General features: G+C 55.6%; 1 protein-coding gene across 1 annotated transcript; it reads right to left on the bottom strand.

The window, feature by feature from the left end:
* Positions 1 to 2,878: 2,878 nt before the first annotated feature.
* Positions 2,879 to 17,790, bottom strand: RAP1GAP (RAP1 GTPase activating protein). Its single transcript, XM_070956227.1, has 23 exons — positions 17,755 to 17,790; positions 17,017 to 17,064; positions 16,540 to 16,578; positions 16,067 to 16,243; positions 14,039 to 14,142; positions 13,862 to 13,940; positions 13,531 to 13,584; positions 13,311 to 13,394; positions 12,695 to 12,795; positions 12,451 to 12,580; positions 12,204 to 12,359; positions 11,974 to 12,045; positions 11,116 to 11,202; positions 10,512 to 10,652; positions 10,184 to 10,315; positions 9,166 to 9,243; positions 5,530 to 5,639; positions 5,127 to 5,240; positions 4,901 to 5,021; positions 4,332 to 4,434; positions 4,034 to 4,137; positions 3,851 to 3,895; positions 2,879 to 3,185 (listed from the first exon to the last, which is right to left on the bottom strand). Exons 1-22 carry the CDS (start codon positions 17,770 to 17,772, stop codon positions 3,887 to 3,889), a joined length of 2,061 nt encoding a protein of 686 aa, XP_070812328.1. The 5' UTR covers positions 17,773 to 17,790; the 3' UTR covers positions 2,879 to 3,185; positions 3,851 to 3,886.
* Between the last annotated feature and the right edge of the window lie 281 nt (positions 17,791 to 18,071).

The raw sequence follows: 18,071 nt of genomic DNA on the forward strand, positions 1-18,071 counted from the left end.
CTCTGGAAACCCCAAGCATCCCACAAGATCCACCTAGTGGAGATACACGGCTGCCGGGCTTTGGGAGGCACTTGCAGTCAAATTTTGAGGTTCCCCCCTCTCCCCCCCTTTTTTTGCGAGGTTTTTCCCCCCTCCCCTTTCCTTCCTAATACTCTCTTAATTAGCCTTAGGCGAATAGAGGTAGTCCTCGACTTACGACCACCATCTCTAGTGAGACTGTTGTTAAGTGAACTTTGCTCCGTTTTATGCCCTTCCTTGGCCCGGTTTGTTAAGCGAATCCCTGCCATTGTTAAATTAGCCACATGCAGTCGTTAAGCAAATCCAGTTTCCCCCATTGAGGTTTGTTTGTTAGAAGGGGATCGCGGGACCTAAATTGGGACGCTGCGACCGTCGTAAAAATGCGAGTCAGCGGTCAAGTATCCGAATGTAAAGTGGCAACAGTCCTCAGTCTGAAAAGTGGTAATCGGTCACTTTTATTCAGAGTGCCATTGTGACTTTGGTCGTTGAGTGAGCAGTTGTCACTCAAGGTGGTCACTGAAAAGGCAGCTTGTTGGCAAAAGGCAGAAAATGGGCTTTTCTTCCCAATTCCATGGGGGCTCCACCCCCCACCCCCCCACACACACTCCAGCCTGTACCCACAGAATGGCTTAACAATTGAGATGTCACTCACCACAGTAGCCATCAACCCTGTTAAACAATGGCTTAGCGCAAAGGTCTTCAAACTTGGCAGCTTTAAGACTTGTGGACTTCAACTCCCAGAATTCTCCAGCCAGAGTTCTGGAGAATTCTGGGAGTTGAAGTCCACAAGTCTTAAAGCTGCCAAGTTTGAAGACCTCTGGCTTAGTGAATAAACCACAATTGGATGAGAGAGAGCGGTGGACTTCAACTCCCAGAATCCCCTAGGCTTTCAAGACCACCTCTTGGCGTTGAGAAATATTACATTAAAAACTTTTGCTCTTCTTCTCCCGGCATTTTATACAGTGGTGGGATTCAGCCGGTTCGCACCACTTCGGGAGAACCGGTTGTTAACTTTCTGAGCAGTTTGGCAAACTGGTTGTTGGAAGAAATCATTAGGGCAGAGAACCCGGTTGTTAAATTACTTGAATCCCACCACTGATTTTATACCTGTTTTTCCGAAAGGTTCTTGGTGTTTTCTGGGTTGCATCCTTCCAAGCAGGGGTCGGATTCAAAAATTGGTTGCTGGGTGGGTGTGGCCTACTTGGCCTCCTGCACCATGGCAAGGGTGTGTGTGTGTGTGTATTTTTGCCCTCCCCAAACTCTAGAGGTTTTTCTTGAGCCTCCGGGAGGGCAAAAATGGCCTCTCCCGGGCTCCTGAGGCCAGAAACAGGCCAGTTTCCGGACTCATGGAACTTCCGGGAGGCCTGGTTTTCGCCCTCCCAGAGCCTCCGCATCCAAAATGGGCCGCGTGGAGACTCCTGGGAGAGGCGGAGTGCCCTGGGCCAGCCAGTCCTTCAACTACCGGTTCGGCAAACCAGATGTAAAATGAATCCCATGCCTCTAAAATGTTATGGGGTTCCTTCCTTCCCACTCACCTTCATCGTCCTTTCTCCAGATGAACGTTAGAATTAGGACCGGAGCAGGAGGACTCCATCCTGTCTTCCTCCTGCTCGCGGCCTCCCAAATCAGAAACCTTCCTTCCAACGGGACGGGAGGGAGACGGAGCAGCGACGTGGAGCTTTCTCGTTTTATTTTCCAGCCTGTCTATCTTAAAAAGCATTTTACAAATAGACTCTTCTTACAATAGCGATAAATAGATATATATATTTATATATATTATACACAGGTCACTGGAAAACACGAAATACAGTCTTGGGAGTTTAAATTAAACGCAATGTTCTTAAACTTTGTAAGTTCATGGATTTTGTGCATCTTTCTTTTTTTAAAAAAAATAAAAATAAAAATAAAAATAAAATTAAGCAACCAAAACAACCCAAAAAGGGAAGAGGGAAAGGAGCATAAGAGAGAGACCCAGGCATCATGGAATTAATCTTTTCACATCATCGGAAGGATGTTTAAAATTAAATGTGGATGCCTGGGAATTGGGGGGGAGGGGGGCTTTTCCCTGATCCAGACCCCTGTGGAGCCAGTAGGGGGCATCGCCCACAAGGGTGTTGTGCCCCCACCCCTAAATCCTGCACAGCATGGGGGCAGCCCAACCACGGCACAGAGGGAAGGTCCCTAAAACTTAGAGTCCAGCCAGAGCGTCAAATGGAGGGGGTTGTCTCCTGGCTCCTTTGGCCAGGCCGTGGGAGGAAGGGGGGCTGGTGGCCCAGCTGCCTCGGACCAGCCTGAAAGTCACCAGATTCAGCCACGCCCCCTCCTCCACACCCTAGCTGACCTGTGGCGAGATTGTCAACGTTTCTTTGGGATGAACATTGAGGAAGGGAGAGACTGGGAATGTCCGGGCAGGAAGCGCTCTGCTCCCCACAACAGCCAAAATTCCCTAGGATAAGAGGGAATCATGGGGGGCAAAAAACGAGGGAAGGAGCGTGCCAGCCGGGCAGGGGAGAGACGTAGAAGGGAGATTGGTGGCAAGGCCAGTCAGCAAAACGGAGACGGAGGGAGCTGATCCAGGCGTAATCCAGATGGTGCCTCATAAACATCTCCATCCATGGGTCTCCTCCGTGTGCTGAAACACCATCCAGAGGTCCAGCGGTCCAGAAAACTCCCTTTTCCCAGCTCCTTGCCCGGATGTCCTTTCCCAAGGTGGCATTTGGAAACGGCATGGCTGCCGTCCTCTGCGACAGGAAAGCCAGGAAAAAGCCGAAGGCTCCCTGCCCCCCGCCCCCCCGTAGCCAGTCCAGACGGCCTCCCCAGAGGGAACAGGATGGTGGGAAAACACACAGGCCTTCTCCGCATCTCTCTGTGATTGTCCACTGTTTGGCTCCACAGGGTGGAGGGGTTTGGGTTAGGATTGGAAATTGGGGAGGGGGCATCTTTGAGCACAGCTCATGGAAGGGGGGAGAAATCGAGGCTCAGGGCAATGCCGTTACCGGCGCACCGCGATGGATAGAAGCCGCCCGATGCGGCCGGAGTGGAAAAGAAGCAGCTGCTTAAAATGGAGGGTCGGAGAAGCAGGATTTGCTGGTCGGAGCGTCGTCTTGTGCCGAGACGAAGATGGGGCTTCTCCTCCGTTGCCTCAGCTTGTGCTTCTTTGCCGTGAGCTGTCGGGGAGGGCAAAGGAAATGTCACCCCTCCCCCAGACCCAGGATGGAGGGGTTTGGAGGCTGAAAGGTAGAGGGCACCACGGAAAAAGAAGGGAATCGGCAGAGACAGGGAGGAACGGGTGTGTATGTGTGAGATGGGGCAGGACCAAGGGTTGGATTGAAAAATTTTAGGAACCTGTTCTCTGCCTGGTTGCTGGGTGGGCGTGGCCATGGGGGCGTGGCCTAGTCAGCTTCCTGCACCCCAGCGGGGAGGGGCATTTTCGCCCTCCCCAGGCTCTGGAGGCTTTCCTCGAGCCTCTGGGAGGGCGAAAACGGCCTCCCCCTGGCACAGGAGGCCTTCCAAAGGCCGGAAACGGGCCTGTTTCCGGATTTCCGGTACTTCCGGTAGGCCCGTTTTTCCTCCTCCCAGAGCTTCTGCGCGGGCCCTGCACTTACCAGTCATCCAAAACAGGCTGCATGGAGACTTCTGGGAGGGGAGGCGTGGGGTGGGCAGGGTCAGCGAGTCCTTGCAATGACCGGTTTGGCCAACCAGATTAAAATTAACATCCGGTTCGCCCGAATCCCATCTCTGGGCATGACCCCCAACTGGGTCTTTTGAGGGTTGGCCAGAGACTCGGGGATGGGGGGGGGCAGGGAAGATCCTGGGGGACCCCAGGTCTGACCTGCTCAAGAGGCACATCCACGAGACGGGAGGGAGGTTAACAGCTCTGGGGGGAAGAAGACAAAAAGAGGATTAAAACCGGTTCCCATCGAGATGCTGCCTCTACCGATTCCCTACCCGACAGACCCCGCCCCCTCTCAAGAAAAGGACCCTCCCTCCTCCAGCCCTTGTGGACTCCCCTCACCAAGTGTGGGGGCTGCTGGTCTGAGTGTTCGAGCTGGATCTGGATCTCTGGGCAAGGGGGGTCCATGGGCTTCCTGGGATCCGGCTGGGGGGAGCGTGAGGGGCCTGGAGGGAGGGAAGCAACGAGCCAAGTTGGGATTCAAACTAGCCATCCCTCCCGCAAACGGGTCCCACGCGGGGCACCGGGGGGGGGGAGGCACGAGGGTCCATCCCATTTGTGCATGTGTGTGTGTGGGGGGGGGAGGCCAACTCCTCCAGAGCGGCCTTGTGGGGCACAGTAAGGAGGGGCAGGGAGATACCTGGAGAGCTGCCCTCACTAGGGGTGCTGGCGCTGTCATCCAGCCACGTGCTGTACATGAAGGAATCGCGTTTGTGGGAATGCGCCGATGGGAAGTGGCTCTCCTGGGAACAGAGAAAGCAGAGGAGGCGGGGAGTTAGGGGACACCCATGCAAAACTGACGAGAATCCGACGTTCCTCCGCCAAGTTCCTAGTCCACAACGTTGAGGGCAGGGCCAGCCATGGATGGGGAAGCCCTTCCAGTGGGTTGCGACTGAGAATCAGAGTCAAGTCAGGAGGGAGTCGAAAAGACGGGCTGGAATCCTTGAGCCGTTCCCAGCAACAGAGCCCCCCTTTAATGGCCGCAAAGATGGCCTCCCTGCCCCACTGTTTAAGATACTCCGGAAAGCTTTCGTTCAGCTGAACAACAAGCCACGATCTCCAGGGGCAAATTGTGGCTTATTACTGCTTTTACTTGTCTATTTTCAAAGATGCCAGAAGTCAACAGGAGCATCTCTAAAAGCCACTTCTGAATTCCCTCCTGGCTTCTGTGCCCCCCAGACGCCCCCCCCGTCCCCCATGCCACCTCACCCCGCTTGTGTCATCCCGGCAGCCTTCGGCATCCTCCACCATGCTGCCAAAGCTGCTGGCACTGGAGGAGGAGCGGGACGACTCGTGCCCGGCTTCTGGCTTTGGCATCACCGGATCCGCCCTGCAAGGGAGTGGGAGAAACAGGAGTTTTACGAGGTTGCTGGGAGTCAGAACCAAGGCCGGACTCAGCCAGGAGATGCCAGGAGTTTCTTTTCCCGCTGCCCACCTGTTTTTGGTGGTGGGCATCTCTGGCGAACTCTGATTGGAGGAGGTCTCGGATTTTGGCTCCTGGCTGGCGTGGCTGCCGTCCGGCGTCTTCGCAGATCCCGTCGGGCTCTCCCTGTGGGACACACAGCCGGGGTTTCCAAATCAAGGCCGGGGCAGAGGAAGGCTGGGGTGGGAGCAGGCCCTCCCCACGCCCAGCCTCAGAAAGGAGCAATGTCCGTTGGGTCACACTTGGCACGAAGGCAACGGGTTGGATTGGATCTCCGTGACTTTGAGGAATCTCTCTGTTGTGGTTTAGTGCGCTCAGCGTGACGCACAACCGAGGCCTCTGACGATGGCTCAAGAAATCCGGGGGGGGGTGGGGGTTGAGGGGAGTCAACCCGCCTGCAGCCCCCTCCCCACACCTTTTCTCCTGCACTTCCTGGATATTCTCGATGCCGATGGCGCTGCTTCGGCGGGATCCGAATGGCCCCGATTTCTTCCGCGTCGGGCTCTTTCCTGGCACGATTAGGGACTGCAAGAGACGGGGAAGAAAGTGAGGAGGGGGGGGGGGTGTCATTAAGCAGAAAGATCGGAGAAAGATGGGAAACACTCCAGAGAATTGTGGGGAGGGGGTGTTCTCTGCCTTGGGAAACCCTGTTCCAGAGCTGATCAGCAGGCAAGCAAGCCGAAGGCCGGGGTAGTGAGAAAGACCAGCCCCCATCTCAACAATAGGAAGCTGCGCTAACCACCATCGTCTTAACTGTGTTTATTCCAAGTATTCCAAATAACCTTTTCTAGACACCGCCTCTTGGGAACTATAACTGCTGGTGGTGGTCCCTGAATAGCTATGGGGGTAGACCCCACAGGAGCAATCCAAGTCTTTTTAAAGGTAAAGGTTCCCCTCGCACATATGTGCTATCCGTTCCCGACTCTAGGGGGCGGTGCTCATCCCCGTTTCAAAGCCGAAGAGCCAGCGCTGTCCGAAGACGTCTCCGTGGTCATGTGGCCAGCATGACTCAACGCCAAAGGCGCACGGAAAACACTGTTCCCTTCTCACCAAAGGGGGTCCCTATTTTTTCTACTTGCATTTTTTTTTTTTTACGTGCTTTCAAACTGCCAGGTTGGCAGAAGCTGGGACAAGTCACGGGAGCTCACCCCCGTGACGCGGCAGCACTAGGGATTCGAACCGCTGAACTGCCGACCTTTCGATCGACAAGCTCAGCCTCTTAGCCACTGAGCCACCGCATCCTAAAAGTGCCTACGATGCCCCAGAAGTTACAGCGTCTGCAAAACAGACGGCAGAAATGGCGTAAATCATACCTCCTCCACCCACCCCCACCCACCCCCAAATAATCCCTCTGCATCGTGCCAAGGTTTTAATGCTTTAACGCACCCTGCAGAACGACAAAAACAACTCCCCAAAAGGGGTTGGGAGGACAAATCGAACCAGGGAGAGGGCAGGAGAAAAAGGACGGCATTCTGAGGAGGGGGGAAAGCTCGGCCCTCCCTAGCCAGCATTTACTACCTCCATTTACTACCAAGACTTGTCGGTTTCATGCGGAAGGAAAGAAAGAAAGAAGCGTGCTGTTGAACTCTGAACCTCGCGCATTACTCCGTGGGGCGTTCTGTGGCTCCCAGAAGAGTCCGTCCCTCAATCTATATAATATATAGATGTAATCTGTTGTTACATCCTCAAACCCCCATAACTTTAACCTTAAACTGTCTACCGTGGACCTCACCCCATTCCTAAGAGGTCCGTAAAACGGGCGTGCATAAGCCCAGCAGCCTGCCTAACGTCCTTGTCCTACTGAGCCAAGAGCCTTGGTGGTGCAGCAGATTAAGGTGCTGTTAAGTAGCATCAGCTGCCTGCAATTACTGTAAGTTCGAATCTCACCAGGCTCAAGGTTGACTCAGCCTTCCATCCTTTCGAGGTAGGTCAAATGAGGACCCGGATTGTGGGGGGGCAATAAGCTGACTTTGTATAAAAAAAAAGAACACCGCTTGGGGGGGGCCCCCGAAAGCCCTACTAAGCAGGTATATACAAAAGTATGAAGGTTATTGCTTAATGCATTGTAAGCCGCCCTGAGTCTCCGGAGAAGGGCGGCATATAAATCGAACCAATAAATAAATAAATAAATAAATAGTAAGTAAGTAAGTAAATAAGTAAATAAATAAATAAATAAATACTGTCCCCATTTATTCGTACCCATTTCCTGTGTTCATATCGATGTTTATACTTATTCCTGTTATCTCGTACATGTTTGACTAAACAAAGAAACAAACAAAAATAAAATAAATAAAATAAAATAAAATTAATAATTATTTCAATTTCAATTTCAATGCCGCCTTTCTCCAAAGACTCGGACTTATTTTATTTATAAAATAAAATAAAATAAAATAAAATAAATAATAAAATAAAAAGGAGCCTGAGTGGCGTAGGAGGCTAATGCCTCCTACTAAGGCAGCATTTAACATCCAGCTGCCTGCAATTACTGCGAGTTCAATTCTCACCAGGCTCAAGGTCGACTCAGCCTTCCATCCTTTCTAAGGTGGGTAAAATGAGGACCCGGTTTGTGGGGGCAATAAACAGACTTTGTATAAAATATACAAAAGTATAAAGGCTATTGCTTAACGCACTGTAAGCTGCCCTGAGTCTCCGGAGAAGGGCGGCATATAAATCAAATTAAAAAAAATAAAAATAAAATTAAAATAAAATAATAAAAAACCTTATAAGGCTGCGCATTGCAGAGGGATAAACGGGAGTCCTTGAAACCATCTGAAAGGATGGGAGACCCAGCTTGGCTTGCTGGGAGGGCACTTCAAGGGGTCAGAAATAATAAACCCCCCCTCTAAGACCCCAACCCCCCTCCCACAGTTCGTGAATGCCTCTGAGGTCTGCCTTAAAAGGGGGCCCATCGGCCCCTTTGAATGGAGCATCTTACAGGCTGTTTTATTTTTGGGATCCTAGCTTAACCGGAGGTGTGCCGAGGGCTGGGGAGGGAGGAACGCTTCCCGCCAGACGGAGGAGGGTCCAAGACCCCTGGAGGACTGGGGGGGGGGCGTGAGGGGGAAAAGAAAGGCTAAAAATGCAAACAAGCCCAGAGGGTCTGTTTCCTTTCAAATGCAAACGGTTGTAATCGTCTCTTTATTGCAAAGCAAGCTGGCAGAAGGAAAGGCCTTCCCAGCAATTTCCCAGGCTTAGGAAAGGTGCCCCCCCCAACCCTGGGGCAGGCAAGAGGGGTGTGGGGTGTGCAATGGGGCAAGAAAGGGGATGGGGGGAAGGAAAGGAAGAGAGAGAGACAGAGAGAAGAAAGAGAAGACAGAAAGAAGAAAGAGAGAGAGAAAGAAGAGAGAAGAAAGAGAGAGAAGAGAAGAAAGAGAGAAACAGAGAAAGAAGAGAGAGAAAGAAGAGAGAAGAAAGAGAGAAAGAAGAAAGAGACAGAAAGAAGAGAGAGAGAAAGAAAAGAGAAAGAAAGAAGAGAAAGAAGAGAGAGCGAGAAGAGAGAGCGAGAAGAAAGAGAGAGAAAGAAGAAAGAGAAGACAGAAAGAAGAAAGAGAGAGAAAGAAGAAAGAAGAAAGAGAGAGAAGAAAGCGAGAAACAGAGAAAGAAGAGAAAGAAAGAAGAGAGAGAAAGAAGAGAGAGAGAACAAAGAGAGAAAGAAGAAAGAGACAGAGAGAAGAAAGAGAGAGAGAAAAGAGAAAGAGAAAGAGAAAGGAGAGAGAAGAAAGAGAGAGCGAGAAGAAAGAGAGAGAGAAGAGAGAGAGAAAGAAGAGAGAGAAGAAAGAGAGAGAAAGAAAAGAGAAAGAGAGAAAGAAAAGAGAGAGAAGAGAGAGTGAGAAGAAAGAGAGAGTGAGAAGAGAGAAAGAGATAGAGAAAAAGAGAAAGACAGAAAGACAGACAGAAAGAAAGACAAAAAGACAGAAAGACAGACAGAAAGAAAAAGAAAGAAAGAAAGAAAGAAAGAAAGAAAGAAAGAAAGAAAGAAAGAAAGAAAGAAAGAAAGAAAGAAAGAAAGAGACATAGAGAGAGAGGAAGAATGAGTAAAAAGTCCAGCCACCTCTTCAATGGTTCCTATGCCTATCGCGCTGCCTCGACGTCCGTACCTACTTGACGTTTTTCCGGGCACAAGCAATGACTGGCAAGCGGGCAGAGCATGAAAAAGGGAAGGGGTGAAGAGGATAGATGGGGGGAAAGAAGGGAAGAGGACAAAGGAGGAGGAAGGGAGAGAGAGAGAGAGAGAAAAAGAAGTCATGCGAACAAAATGGCGCTCAGTCATTATCCACCAAGGGCCCAGCCTCCCCTGAAAGGGCCAAGGCAGCCAGCGGGCATGGAGGGGGCATGAGAGAAGGCAGAAGAAGCTGCTGAGGCTGTGCCTGGGATGGGATGGGGGTTGGAGTGGGGGTGGGGGGGAAAGCTGGGAGATGTTTGCCTGGGGTTGGGCAGTGGAAGCGATGCCCAAGATGAAGGTCTGAATTGCGGGGGACTCTGCCACGCTCGCTGCCCCCTCTTGTTACAGCAGCCGGGGAGGGCATCCACCGGGTGCCCTCCCAGCCCAAAAATCCTCCAGCCTGGGGGAGGAGGCAGGGGAGGGCGGGAAATGGACCCCTTTATAAGCCAGGACAGTGAGGGAGAGAACCTGGGGATGCTCCATGCCCCACTGCCATGAGAAAGGGAACCTGGCCTCCAGAAGGGCAGGGCCCACAAGACCACCCCACAGCCCACAAGAAGACCACCCCCATCCCTTCCAAACCCTGCCCAACCAAGGGTCCCTCCCGCCCCTCTAGGCAGCCAACTCTCTGCCCTTCGGTCAAGACTTCTATGCTGGGGCAAGGCTGCCACCCAGTGGCCACTCTGGGGCACTGCAGCCCAAGGAGGTACCACGGCCAGGGAAGAACAGGGGAGATATGGGTCTCTGCTCCTGAACTCCCACCCTCCCCTGCCAATAATTCAACGCCATCCCCTTTGGGGTGGGGGTCACCCCAGAAGGCGCTGAAGGATTGGGTGGCTGTGAAGGGGAGTGCCCTGAGGGGTCCCTGGGCAGGGAGGCAGGGAGCAGACAGAGGGGGGGCACTCACTAGGCCCGTGGCTTTGGCGATGTCAGGGCTGTGGTGCCCAAAGCTGCCGCTCTGGCTGGTGGTGACGGTATTCTGCCTCTTGCTGCTGAGACCCATGGCGTCCATCGACTGGCTGCGGCTGCGAATCACCCGCTGGAAGGGAAGGCCGGCCCACCCTGAGTCCTCCTTTGCCCCTCCCCGGGCTCCCCCCTTGCCCCTTGAGGTGGGGAGGGAGCTGGGGGAGAGGCAAAGGGTTGGAGAGGGGCTGCCAAAGGGGCGGGAGATCAAGGCCCGAACCCACAAAGATGACCCCTCGGCAGTATCTCCGGCCGCGCTGCCTACCCCTCACCTTGAACGATTCGAAGAAGCTGCTGCTGCCTCCCCCGCCGTTCTCCATCTTGTCGTCCTCGGCCCCCACACCCATCATGGACTGGCTGTTGAGGTGCAGCTCCTCGTAGAGGGTCTCCAGCAGGGCCACCCGCGTGCGCTCCTGTCACGAAAAAGGGACCACCACCACCCCTTGAGCCGAGGCTGCGGAAGGGTCAGCAAGCTGGGGAGGGGTTGGGGCACAGAGGAGGTACTGGGGCACACCCACACCAGAGGTGGGGTTTCAGCAGGTTCCGACCGGTTCGGGAGAACCGGTAGCGGAAATTTTGAGTAGTTCGGAGAACCGGTAGTAAAAATTCTGACTGGCCCCGGCCCCCATCTATACTCTGCCTCCCGAGTCCCAGCTGATCGGGAGGAAATGGAGATTTTACAGTATCCTTCCCCTGGAGTGGGGTGGGAATGGAGATTTTATAGTATCCTTCCCCTGCCATGCCCACCAAACCACACTCACGGAAACGGTAGTAAAAAATTTCAAAACCCACCACGGACACACACCCTTCCACTTGCAGCGGAGCCAGTCAGAGAGGCTCCTCTCCCCCCAATCCGCACCCTCCCCAAAAACTCACTTCCAGTTTGGCAAACTTCTCCGCTTTGTAGCAGGCATATTCGGCGTTGATCAGCTTGGTCAAAAGGAACGCCTGGAAGTCCGGCCCCTGCAGGGAAAACAAGTGGAGGAGGTGTTTGTGTTTGCAAAGGTTGGTTTGGCTGAGTGAACAGCACTACCGTCACACACCCCGGCTAAAATTTACCTCAGGATTCTGCCCGTCGCATGAGGCCAGCAGCAGGACACAGTGCCTGACTATCCTGTGGCAGCCCCTAGTCCCAGCCAGGGGTGGGCTTCAAAATTTTTAGCAAGGGGTTCTCTGCCTGGTTGCTGGGTGGGCGTAGCCATGGTGGGCGTGGCCTAGTCGGCCTCCTGCACCACGGCGGAGGGGGGAAGGGTTTGCCCTCCCCAGGCTCCGGAGGTTTTTTCCAAGCCTCCGGGAGGGTGAAAAAGGCCTCCCCAGGCTCCAGAGGTGCTCTGGAGGCCCGTTTCCAGCCTTCCTGAACTTCCAGTAGGCCTGCTTTTCACCTTCCCCGAGCCTCCACGCCCGCCCCGCACTTACCTCCATCCAAAATGGGCCATGTGGGGACTCCTGGGAGAGGAGGGGAGGGGTAGGTGGGGCCATACAGGAGTGGGATTTGGGGGTTCTCCGAACTGCACAGAATCTTAGCTAGAGGTTCTCCCGAACCTCTGTGAACCCCCAGCAGCCCACCTCTGGACGCAGCTGAGCATTGCCTGCCCACCCAGTCTCTCTCGCCCCTCGGAGAAGCAGAATTTCCCTTGCTGGGGGAGGGGAGAGAGGGATCCTGCATGGTGCTGCGGCCTCCCCACCTTGGATGCCCTCAAGGGAGCAGGCCCGGAGGGAAGGAGACGCACTCACCTTCTGGAAAATGGCTGGGTTGGGCAACGGGGGCCCGAAGAAGGGGACATCATCCCGGGCAGTGACCGAAACCTGCAAGGAACAGAGAGAACCTCTGACGTTGGCACTAGGGGGCTGCCCCCTCACGGCCGGACCCAGGACCCCATTGAGCGGCTCCCCCCTCCCTCCCTCCCTCCCTCCCTCCCCCACCCCGCCCACAGCCCTGCTTCCTGCAATCTGCCCAGGTCAACCTTGTAGAGGGTCTTGTCCGAACAGGCGTTCTCGGCCTGCACCACCACGTAGGCGTGCAGGAAGTTGGAGGCGATCATATCCGGCACGAAAGGGGTGTTCTCGTCCTGGAAGACGATAGCCACGATGTCGTTGCCGATGTGGCGCTTCCGCTGGAGCTGGGCAGGAAGGGAGAAGACGGTCAGCCTCACCGGCTATCTGGGGGCCTGGAGGCGAGGAAGGGGATTCCCTCCCCCCGGTCCTCCCTACCTGTTGCGCATCCCCTTCGGTGTAGGGCAGCTTGGTCGAGACGTGGAACATGATTTCCTTGTTGCGGAAGTTGTAGTAGACGGACTCGGTCCCCGTCTGGCCATGGGTCACGTCCAGGCCGCCCCGGAACCTACGCAGGCCCCAGAGAAAAAGGCCTCAGGCCAAGGCCAGCCACCCCAGGGGATTTTCTGGGGGGAGGGCAGCTACACACGCAGACACAGATTGCCCCCTGTGCTGCACTCACCCCTTGAAGTCCTGCAGCTGCACCTTCTCGCCCAAGAACTCCAGGAACTCCAGAAAGGCCGGGCTCTCCTCCGTCGTGCTGAACAGCTCCTCTTCCGATGTCTGCAGGGAAAGGGGAGGAGGGGGGGGTGCCCAGGTAGCCGAGGGGGGGGCACAGGGGGAGGTCTGGCTCAGGCTCAAAGGCTGCTGCTGGCCACAGCAAGCAGCATCCTGCCGGATCTCCCGAGGAGGCATGTGGCACGCAGGGTGCCCCGAATAGCACAAGCCAGCTGCATCGAAGGCGGTGGGGGGGAAGGGAAGGGCAGACACCCTCCCCAGCTGGGGCTGCAGGTGGCACTGCCTCCCTGGCACAAGCAGCTGAAGCCTTTTGGGTGAAGCGAAGAGAGGGGAGGGAGGGAGGAGGATGCCGGCATCTCTTGGCAAGCTTTTCCCTCCAATGGCCCAGCTGGAAGGAAGGGAGAGGGAGCCGCGCTTCGAGAGAAAACATAGGAAGGGTTTCTGCACTTTATTCCCTCCCCCACCCTAGCCAAAGGCTCCTCGCCCTGCCACCCCCCACCCCAACCAAGGCCACTCGCAGCCTCACCTGCTCCCTTCCGGGCACGAGTTGCCGTACTCACCTGGCCAAGTTTTTGGTAAATCACCCCAAATTTGAAGTTATTGCTGATGACGTGCTCGTCGAAGGTGACGATCAGGCGGGAGGCCTGGGGGCAAAGCAGGTGGAGTGTTGTTGGACGATCAGGCAGGAGGGAGGGGGTTTGGGCAGTGGGGAAGGGGCTTTTCCATCAGGACACCCCCACTCTACCCTCTTCCCCCCCCCGGTTTAATTCACGCTCTTACCTTGGGATACAGGACGGGGTAGAAACGGTCGACGTTCACATCTTCACAGACCAGCTGTGGGGCCAAGGAGGAAAGAGGGCGTGTGAATACACGCCTGACACCCCCTCTTCTACACGGGGAGGGGGGGAAGACCCTCTCGATCCCGCCCCCACAAGTTTTTGTGACTGGCACGCCGCCTTCTGCCCTCGCACCCTCCCTCCTGGCTCCAGCGAACAGATTTGGGTCAGCCGCCAGGAGGAAGCGCCGAAACTGTGGCCGACTCTCGGTTGTCTTGTGGGAAAAGAGAAAGGGGTGACCCCCGTCCGACCCCCACCCCAGCCCCCCAACTTGCCTTGGCCATCTGAATCACGTTGGGGAACTCGGTCAGGCAGGAAATGGGGATGACGTCGTGATAGGACCGGCTCTTGGTGCTGCAGCGAGGCAGAAAAATAGAGTGAGGGCCGCGTGGCCGGGGTGGGGAGAGACACAGGGGACTCAGCTCCACCCCAGGAGGTACCCCTCCTCTTACCGCAGGAGCAGGCGCAGATGCTCCTGGTCCCCGATCACGTCGTACTTGAGCGAGAAAACCAAGTGTCCCAGGGCCGCGTCCACCGAGTAGTAGTTGAAATGTTCCTGTCCAGACACAAGCCAGAAGGGGGAGATCTATCAAGCTCTACTGCTCCTGACCTTGGAGGCTCGTCACGGAAAGCAACGCATCTGACAAATGCCGGTTTTACAACTGCTTTTTTTTTTCCCAAAAAAGTTTTTATTTTTATTTCTCACAAACACATTTACACGTACGGTTATTTATCCATCACTTTTCATTCATCTTGTCTTTTAACTTTCATTTTTCATTTTTACTTTTTCGGGGCTGCTCTTTTACCCTTTACCTTTACTCTGACCTTTCTTCTTCTCCTCCCCTTCTCTTCCTTCCTCTCTCTCCTCCTCCTTCCTTCATTCTTCCTCTCCTTCTCTTTCCTGCTTCCCCTTCTCTTCCCCCACTCCTCTCTTCTTCCCCCCTTCTAACCTGCTACTCTTTCCTCTCCCTTTTCTTCCTCTCCTTTTCCCTTTCTTCTTCTCCTCCCCTTCTCTTCCTTCCTCTCTCCTACTTCCTTCATTCTTCCTCTCCTTCTTTTTCCTACTTCCCTTTCTCTTCCCCCACTCCTCTCTTCTTCCCCCCTTCTAACCTTCTCTTCTGCTCCTCTTTCCTCTCACTTTTCTTCCTCTCCTCTTCCCTTTCCTCTTTCTCTCCCTCTCCTCTCTTTTCCCTTCCTGTCTCTCTCTACTCCTTCCCCTCTCTCTTGTCGTTTCCCTTTTCAGTCCAATCTAAAGCGGTATTCGAGCAGCCCCGGATTTCCTATTTATCTTTATTCTCATTTCAATTTCTTATTCAATTAATATTTCTTTTTATTTCATCATTTATTGTAGGCGGTTTTACAACTGCTTTGAATGAGGTATTCTCTCAAGAAAACTTCCACGAGACCGGACCAGACCCACCCCTGCTGGGAAGAGCGAAGGGACCCTCCTCTAATTCTCCCCTCCCCCACTTCTCCCCTTCCTGCTTTCATCCCTCTGCGAGGCCTCCTCCGGCTTCCTTTCTGAGGAAGGGGCTTGAGTTGGGGGTCCCTCTGCCCCTCCTCCCCCAGGTGCTGCTTTCCTTCGAAGGCCAGGGCCAGGAGGAGAGAAGGGGATTAAGCCAGCCCTGCCCCACCCGCCTGGACAAACAGCTGGGTCGAGTGGAGCCCTTCCCTGATAATTGCAGCTGCCCCACCCAGAAGGCACACAGGTGGCAGAGCTGGGAGACCAGCGGGCGATTCCTCCAGATGGGGCAGCCGTGCAAGGCCTCGGATGATTTCCCACTGGGGATCCCCCACCGTAAAACTGCAGCACCCCCTTTTTTTTTGTGCCCTACTCAGAAATCCCCGCCTCCATCTTGTGCCCTCGGCTGAAGCCCCTCAGAACAGCATCTGAGGTGAACACAGAGAAGGGCCTCAATCTGGGTGGGGGTGGGGGGGGGTAAAGAGGGAGGCAGCCCTGCAGTTGGAGGGTGGGGTGGGGGTGGGGATCCCCGTGGAGGAAGGACAGGAACAGCTCATCCTCCAGGTTGGCTCCGACTTGTTGTGCGTTCTTTGCATTCCTCCCCGAAATTCGTTCGGCAGGCCCAGGCAGAGGCGGGAGTGGGAGGTCCAAGGCTGTCCTGGGCAAGAGAAGACCCCGAGGCCTCTCTGCACCCCGGCTTCAGAAGGCAGCCCCCCCCCAAAGAGTGGGAAAGCTGGAGACGACCTCTTGGGGTACACCAAAACATCCCTTCCAGACGGGAGGAGAGGAGGACGATGGAGGGGGGGGCACGGGCTACTCGGGAGGAGGCTGAGCACACTCTCGGGGTGGGGGCTGCATCCCCCCCAGATTCAAGGACGATTTGAGGCGCACGCCCTGCCCAGGTTACAGGGCATCAAAGCAGCCTCTTGGTGGGGGTCCCAGTGGGGTTATGAAGGGGTGTCGTTCTCCTTCCCAAGCCCCCTCCCTCTCTCTCACCCTCCCTTCCCCGCGGGCTGACCTTGCCTAGGAAGTGTTTCCGGTAGACCCTGGCCAGGTGGTTGCATTCCAGTTTGACCTTACAGCCGGGAGACTGGAGCTCGGGCACTTCCGCCAAGTCGTGGTTGGTGCCCTCGATCCAGTAGCCTCCAAATTGAGGGAGCAAGATGAGAGGGAAGGGGGCCTCTCGGCCCAGAACCTGCAGAAGGGAAAACACTGGGTTGGAAGGAGGAGGAGGAGGATTTGAACCTGGGGCAGGCAGCTAGGAAGACTGCCCATCTCCGTCCCCGTCCCCGTCCCGTCCCCGTCCCCGTCCCGTCTCCGTCCCCCACCCAGCTGAGAGACAGGAGGGTCCACCCAACAGCCCACTACTCGGGGAAAAAAAAAGGGAGGGGAACAAGGGCGGGCAGCAATTCTCCCCACCACTCTGAGGTAGACTGCTCCTAACCATGGAGTCTCCACGGTTCCGCTGGTAAGACTTAAACTCTTCCTTACCTCATGGACGCTGGGATACGGGATATAATCCTCTTCCGTCTGCAACACAAACACGTGTGTGTCAATGCACAAGCAGACACATACACATGTGCACTCGGCCTGCCCCCCCATCTTCCCACAATCGGGAAGAAGATCTGTGGGGCTGCAGCCCACCCCCACCCCCCCACCCCCGGACTGGACAGGAGGTGGGTGGGAATGAGTGAGGGGGGGGAAGAGGTGCCACCTGGGGGCAGGGGCAGGGGCAGGTAAGGGAGGGCATAGCCCACAGCCCATAATCGATGAGGAAGAGGCCGGGATGACACACAGGCACACCCCCTCTAGTTTCATGGGGCGTAAAAGGGGTGGAGACAGAAATCCGCTTTCAGGCTGGCAGGATTCAGCCAAGGTAGCTTTGCGATACCCGTGGAAGGAGCTCAACCTGTGGGGTGTCTGCCTGGGGTGGGGGGGGGGCAGGGCACGGCGGGACAGAGTACCTACCTTGAGGGTAGGGGGGAAGGCACAGCGCTGCTCGTCCATCCGGTTTCCCTGTGTTTGTGGGGGGGAGAGAGACCAGCCCCAGAGTCAACAGCCACGCCTGGGCCGCCCGCCAGCTGCGGCTGGGCTGGGGCAGGCGGCCCGGGATGGCGGAGATCCTGCTTGGCACAGGTCGGCCTGGCCCAGCGCTTGGGCACAGCCGAGGGGGGGAGGGGAAGAGCGCAGGTCCAGCTGCTGCTCCTGAGTAAAGGAACAGCCCAGGGCTACGCGGGCCCCAGATGTGGCCACAAACCACCCCACGCGGGGCCCCGACTGAGTTGGCACCCTTGCAAAGCCTGACTTTCTTTTAAATGCCCCCCCACCCCGCCCCTCCCCATCCTGAGGGACAACTGCGTTAGCTGAGTTTTACGGATATTGCAATCCCGCACGCCAAAAGACTCCCAAAAGGTGGCTGTGGATTATGAGCTCAAGGAAAAAGCACGGGCATCTCTGAGCGTGCAAAGAGCGCATTTCTTAACCCATTACCGGCCCGTCCCACTCGAGTCCCCCCTCAAAGCAAAGTGGCTGTTTCCACTCTCAGAAAGGATCGATCCGCCCCTTATTCTTCAAGGGGGGGTGGTCTCTCTTTCTCTCGGACGGAGCCCCCCCTCCCCTCTCCACTGGCCCTCAACAGCCCCCTCCCCTCCCTCCCCGCTGCCCCAGCTCCACCAGACCCCCCCGACAGACTCGGGCTTGACTTACCTGCATCTTTTCGATCATCGCAAACAATTCGGTGTTCTGCAGAGAGAGAGAGAGAAGGGACAGGCTGGAGGGTGGGGAGGGGGCCGGTTGGCGCCCAGACCACCCTGAACTGGAAGCCCCCCAACCCTAGTTTGCCAGCCAAAGTCTTTTTCTTCTTCTCCACCTCAGAAGAGGCACAAAAAGGCCCAGCTCCGCAAAGGGGATGCATGTACCGGATCCTCTCCAGGGTCCTTGGCTCAGGCCGAGGGGGTAGGCAGAGCGCGAGGAGGTCAGCACGGGAGGGCGAGACCCCCATGGTCCAGGATTCTCCATGACAG

This window comes from Pituophis catenifer, unplaced genomic scaffold (assembly GCF_029215685.1).
Source record: "Pituophis catenifer annectens isolate HBS135680 unplaced genomic scaffold, rPitCat1.0.hap2 SCAF_18, whole genome shotgun sequence".
Classification (NCBI taxonomy): domain Eukaryota; kingdom Metazoa; phylum Chordata; class Lepidosauria; order Squamata; family Colubridae; genus Pituophis; species Pituophis catenifer.

Excerpts from the sequence above, each read along its gene's own strand:
- RAP1GAP (XM_070956227.1), bottom strand. Across the intron at positions 12,581-12,694 it reads CAGCTGCAGGACTTCAAGGG|GTTCCGGGGCGGCCTGGACG; the intron begins GTGAGTGCAGCA and ends GGGCCTGCGTAG. Across the intron at positions 5,640-9,165 it reads GCATAGGAACCATTGAAGAG|TCCCTAATCGTGCCAGGAAA; the intron begins GTGGCTGGACTT and ends CGTCTCTTGCAG.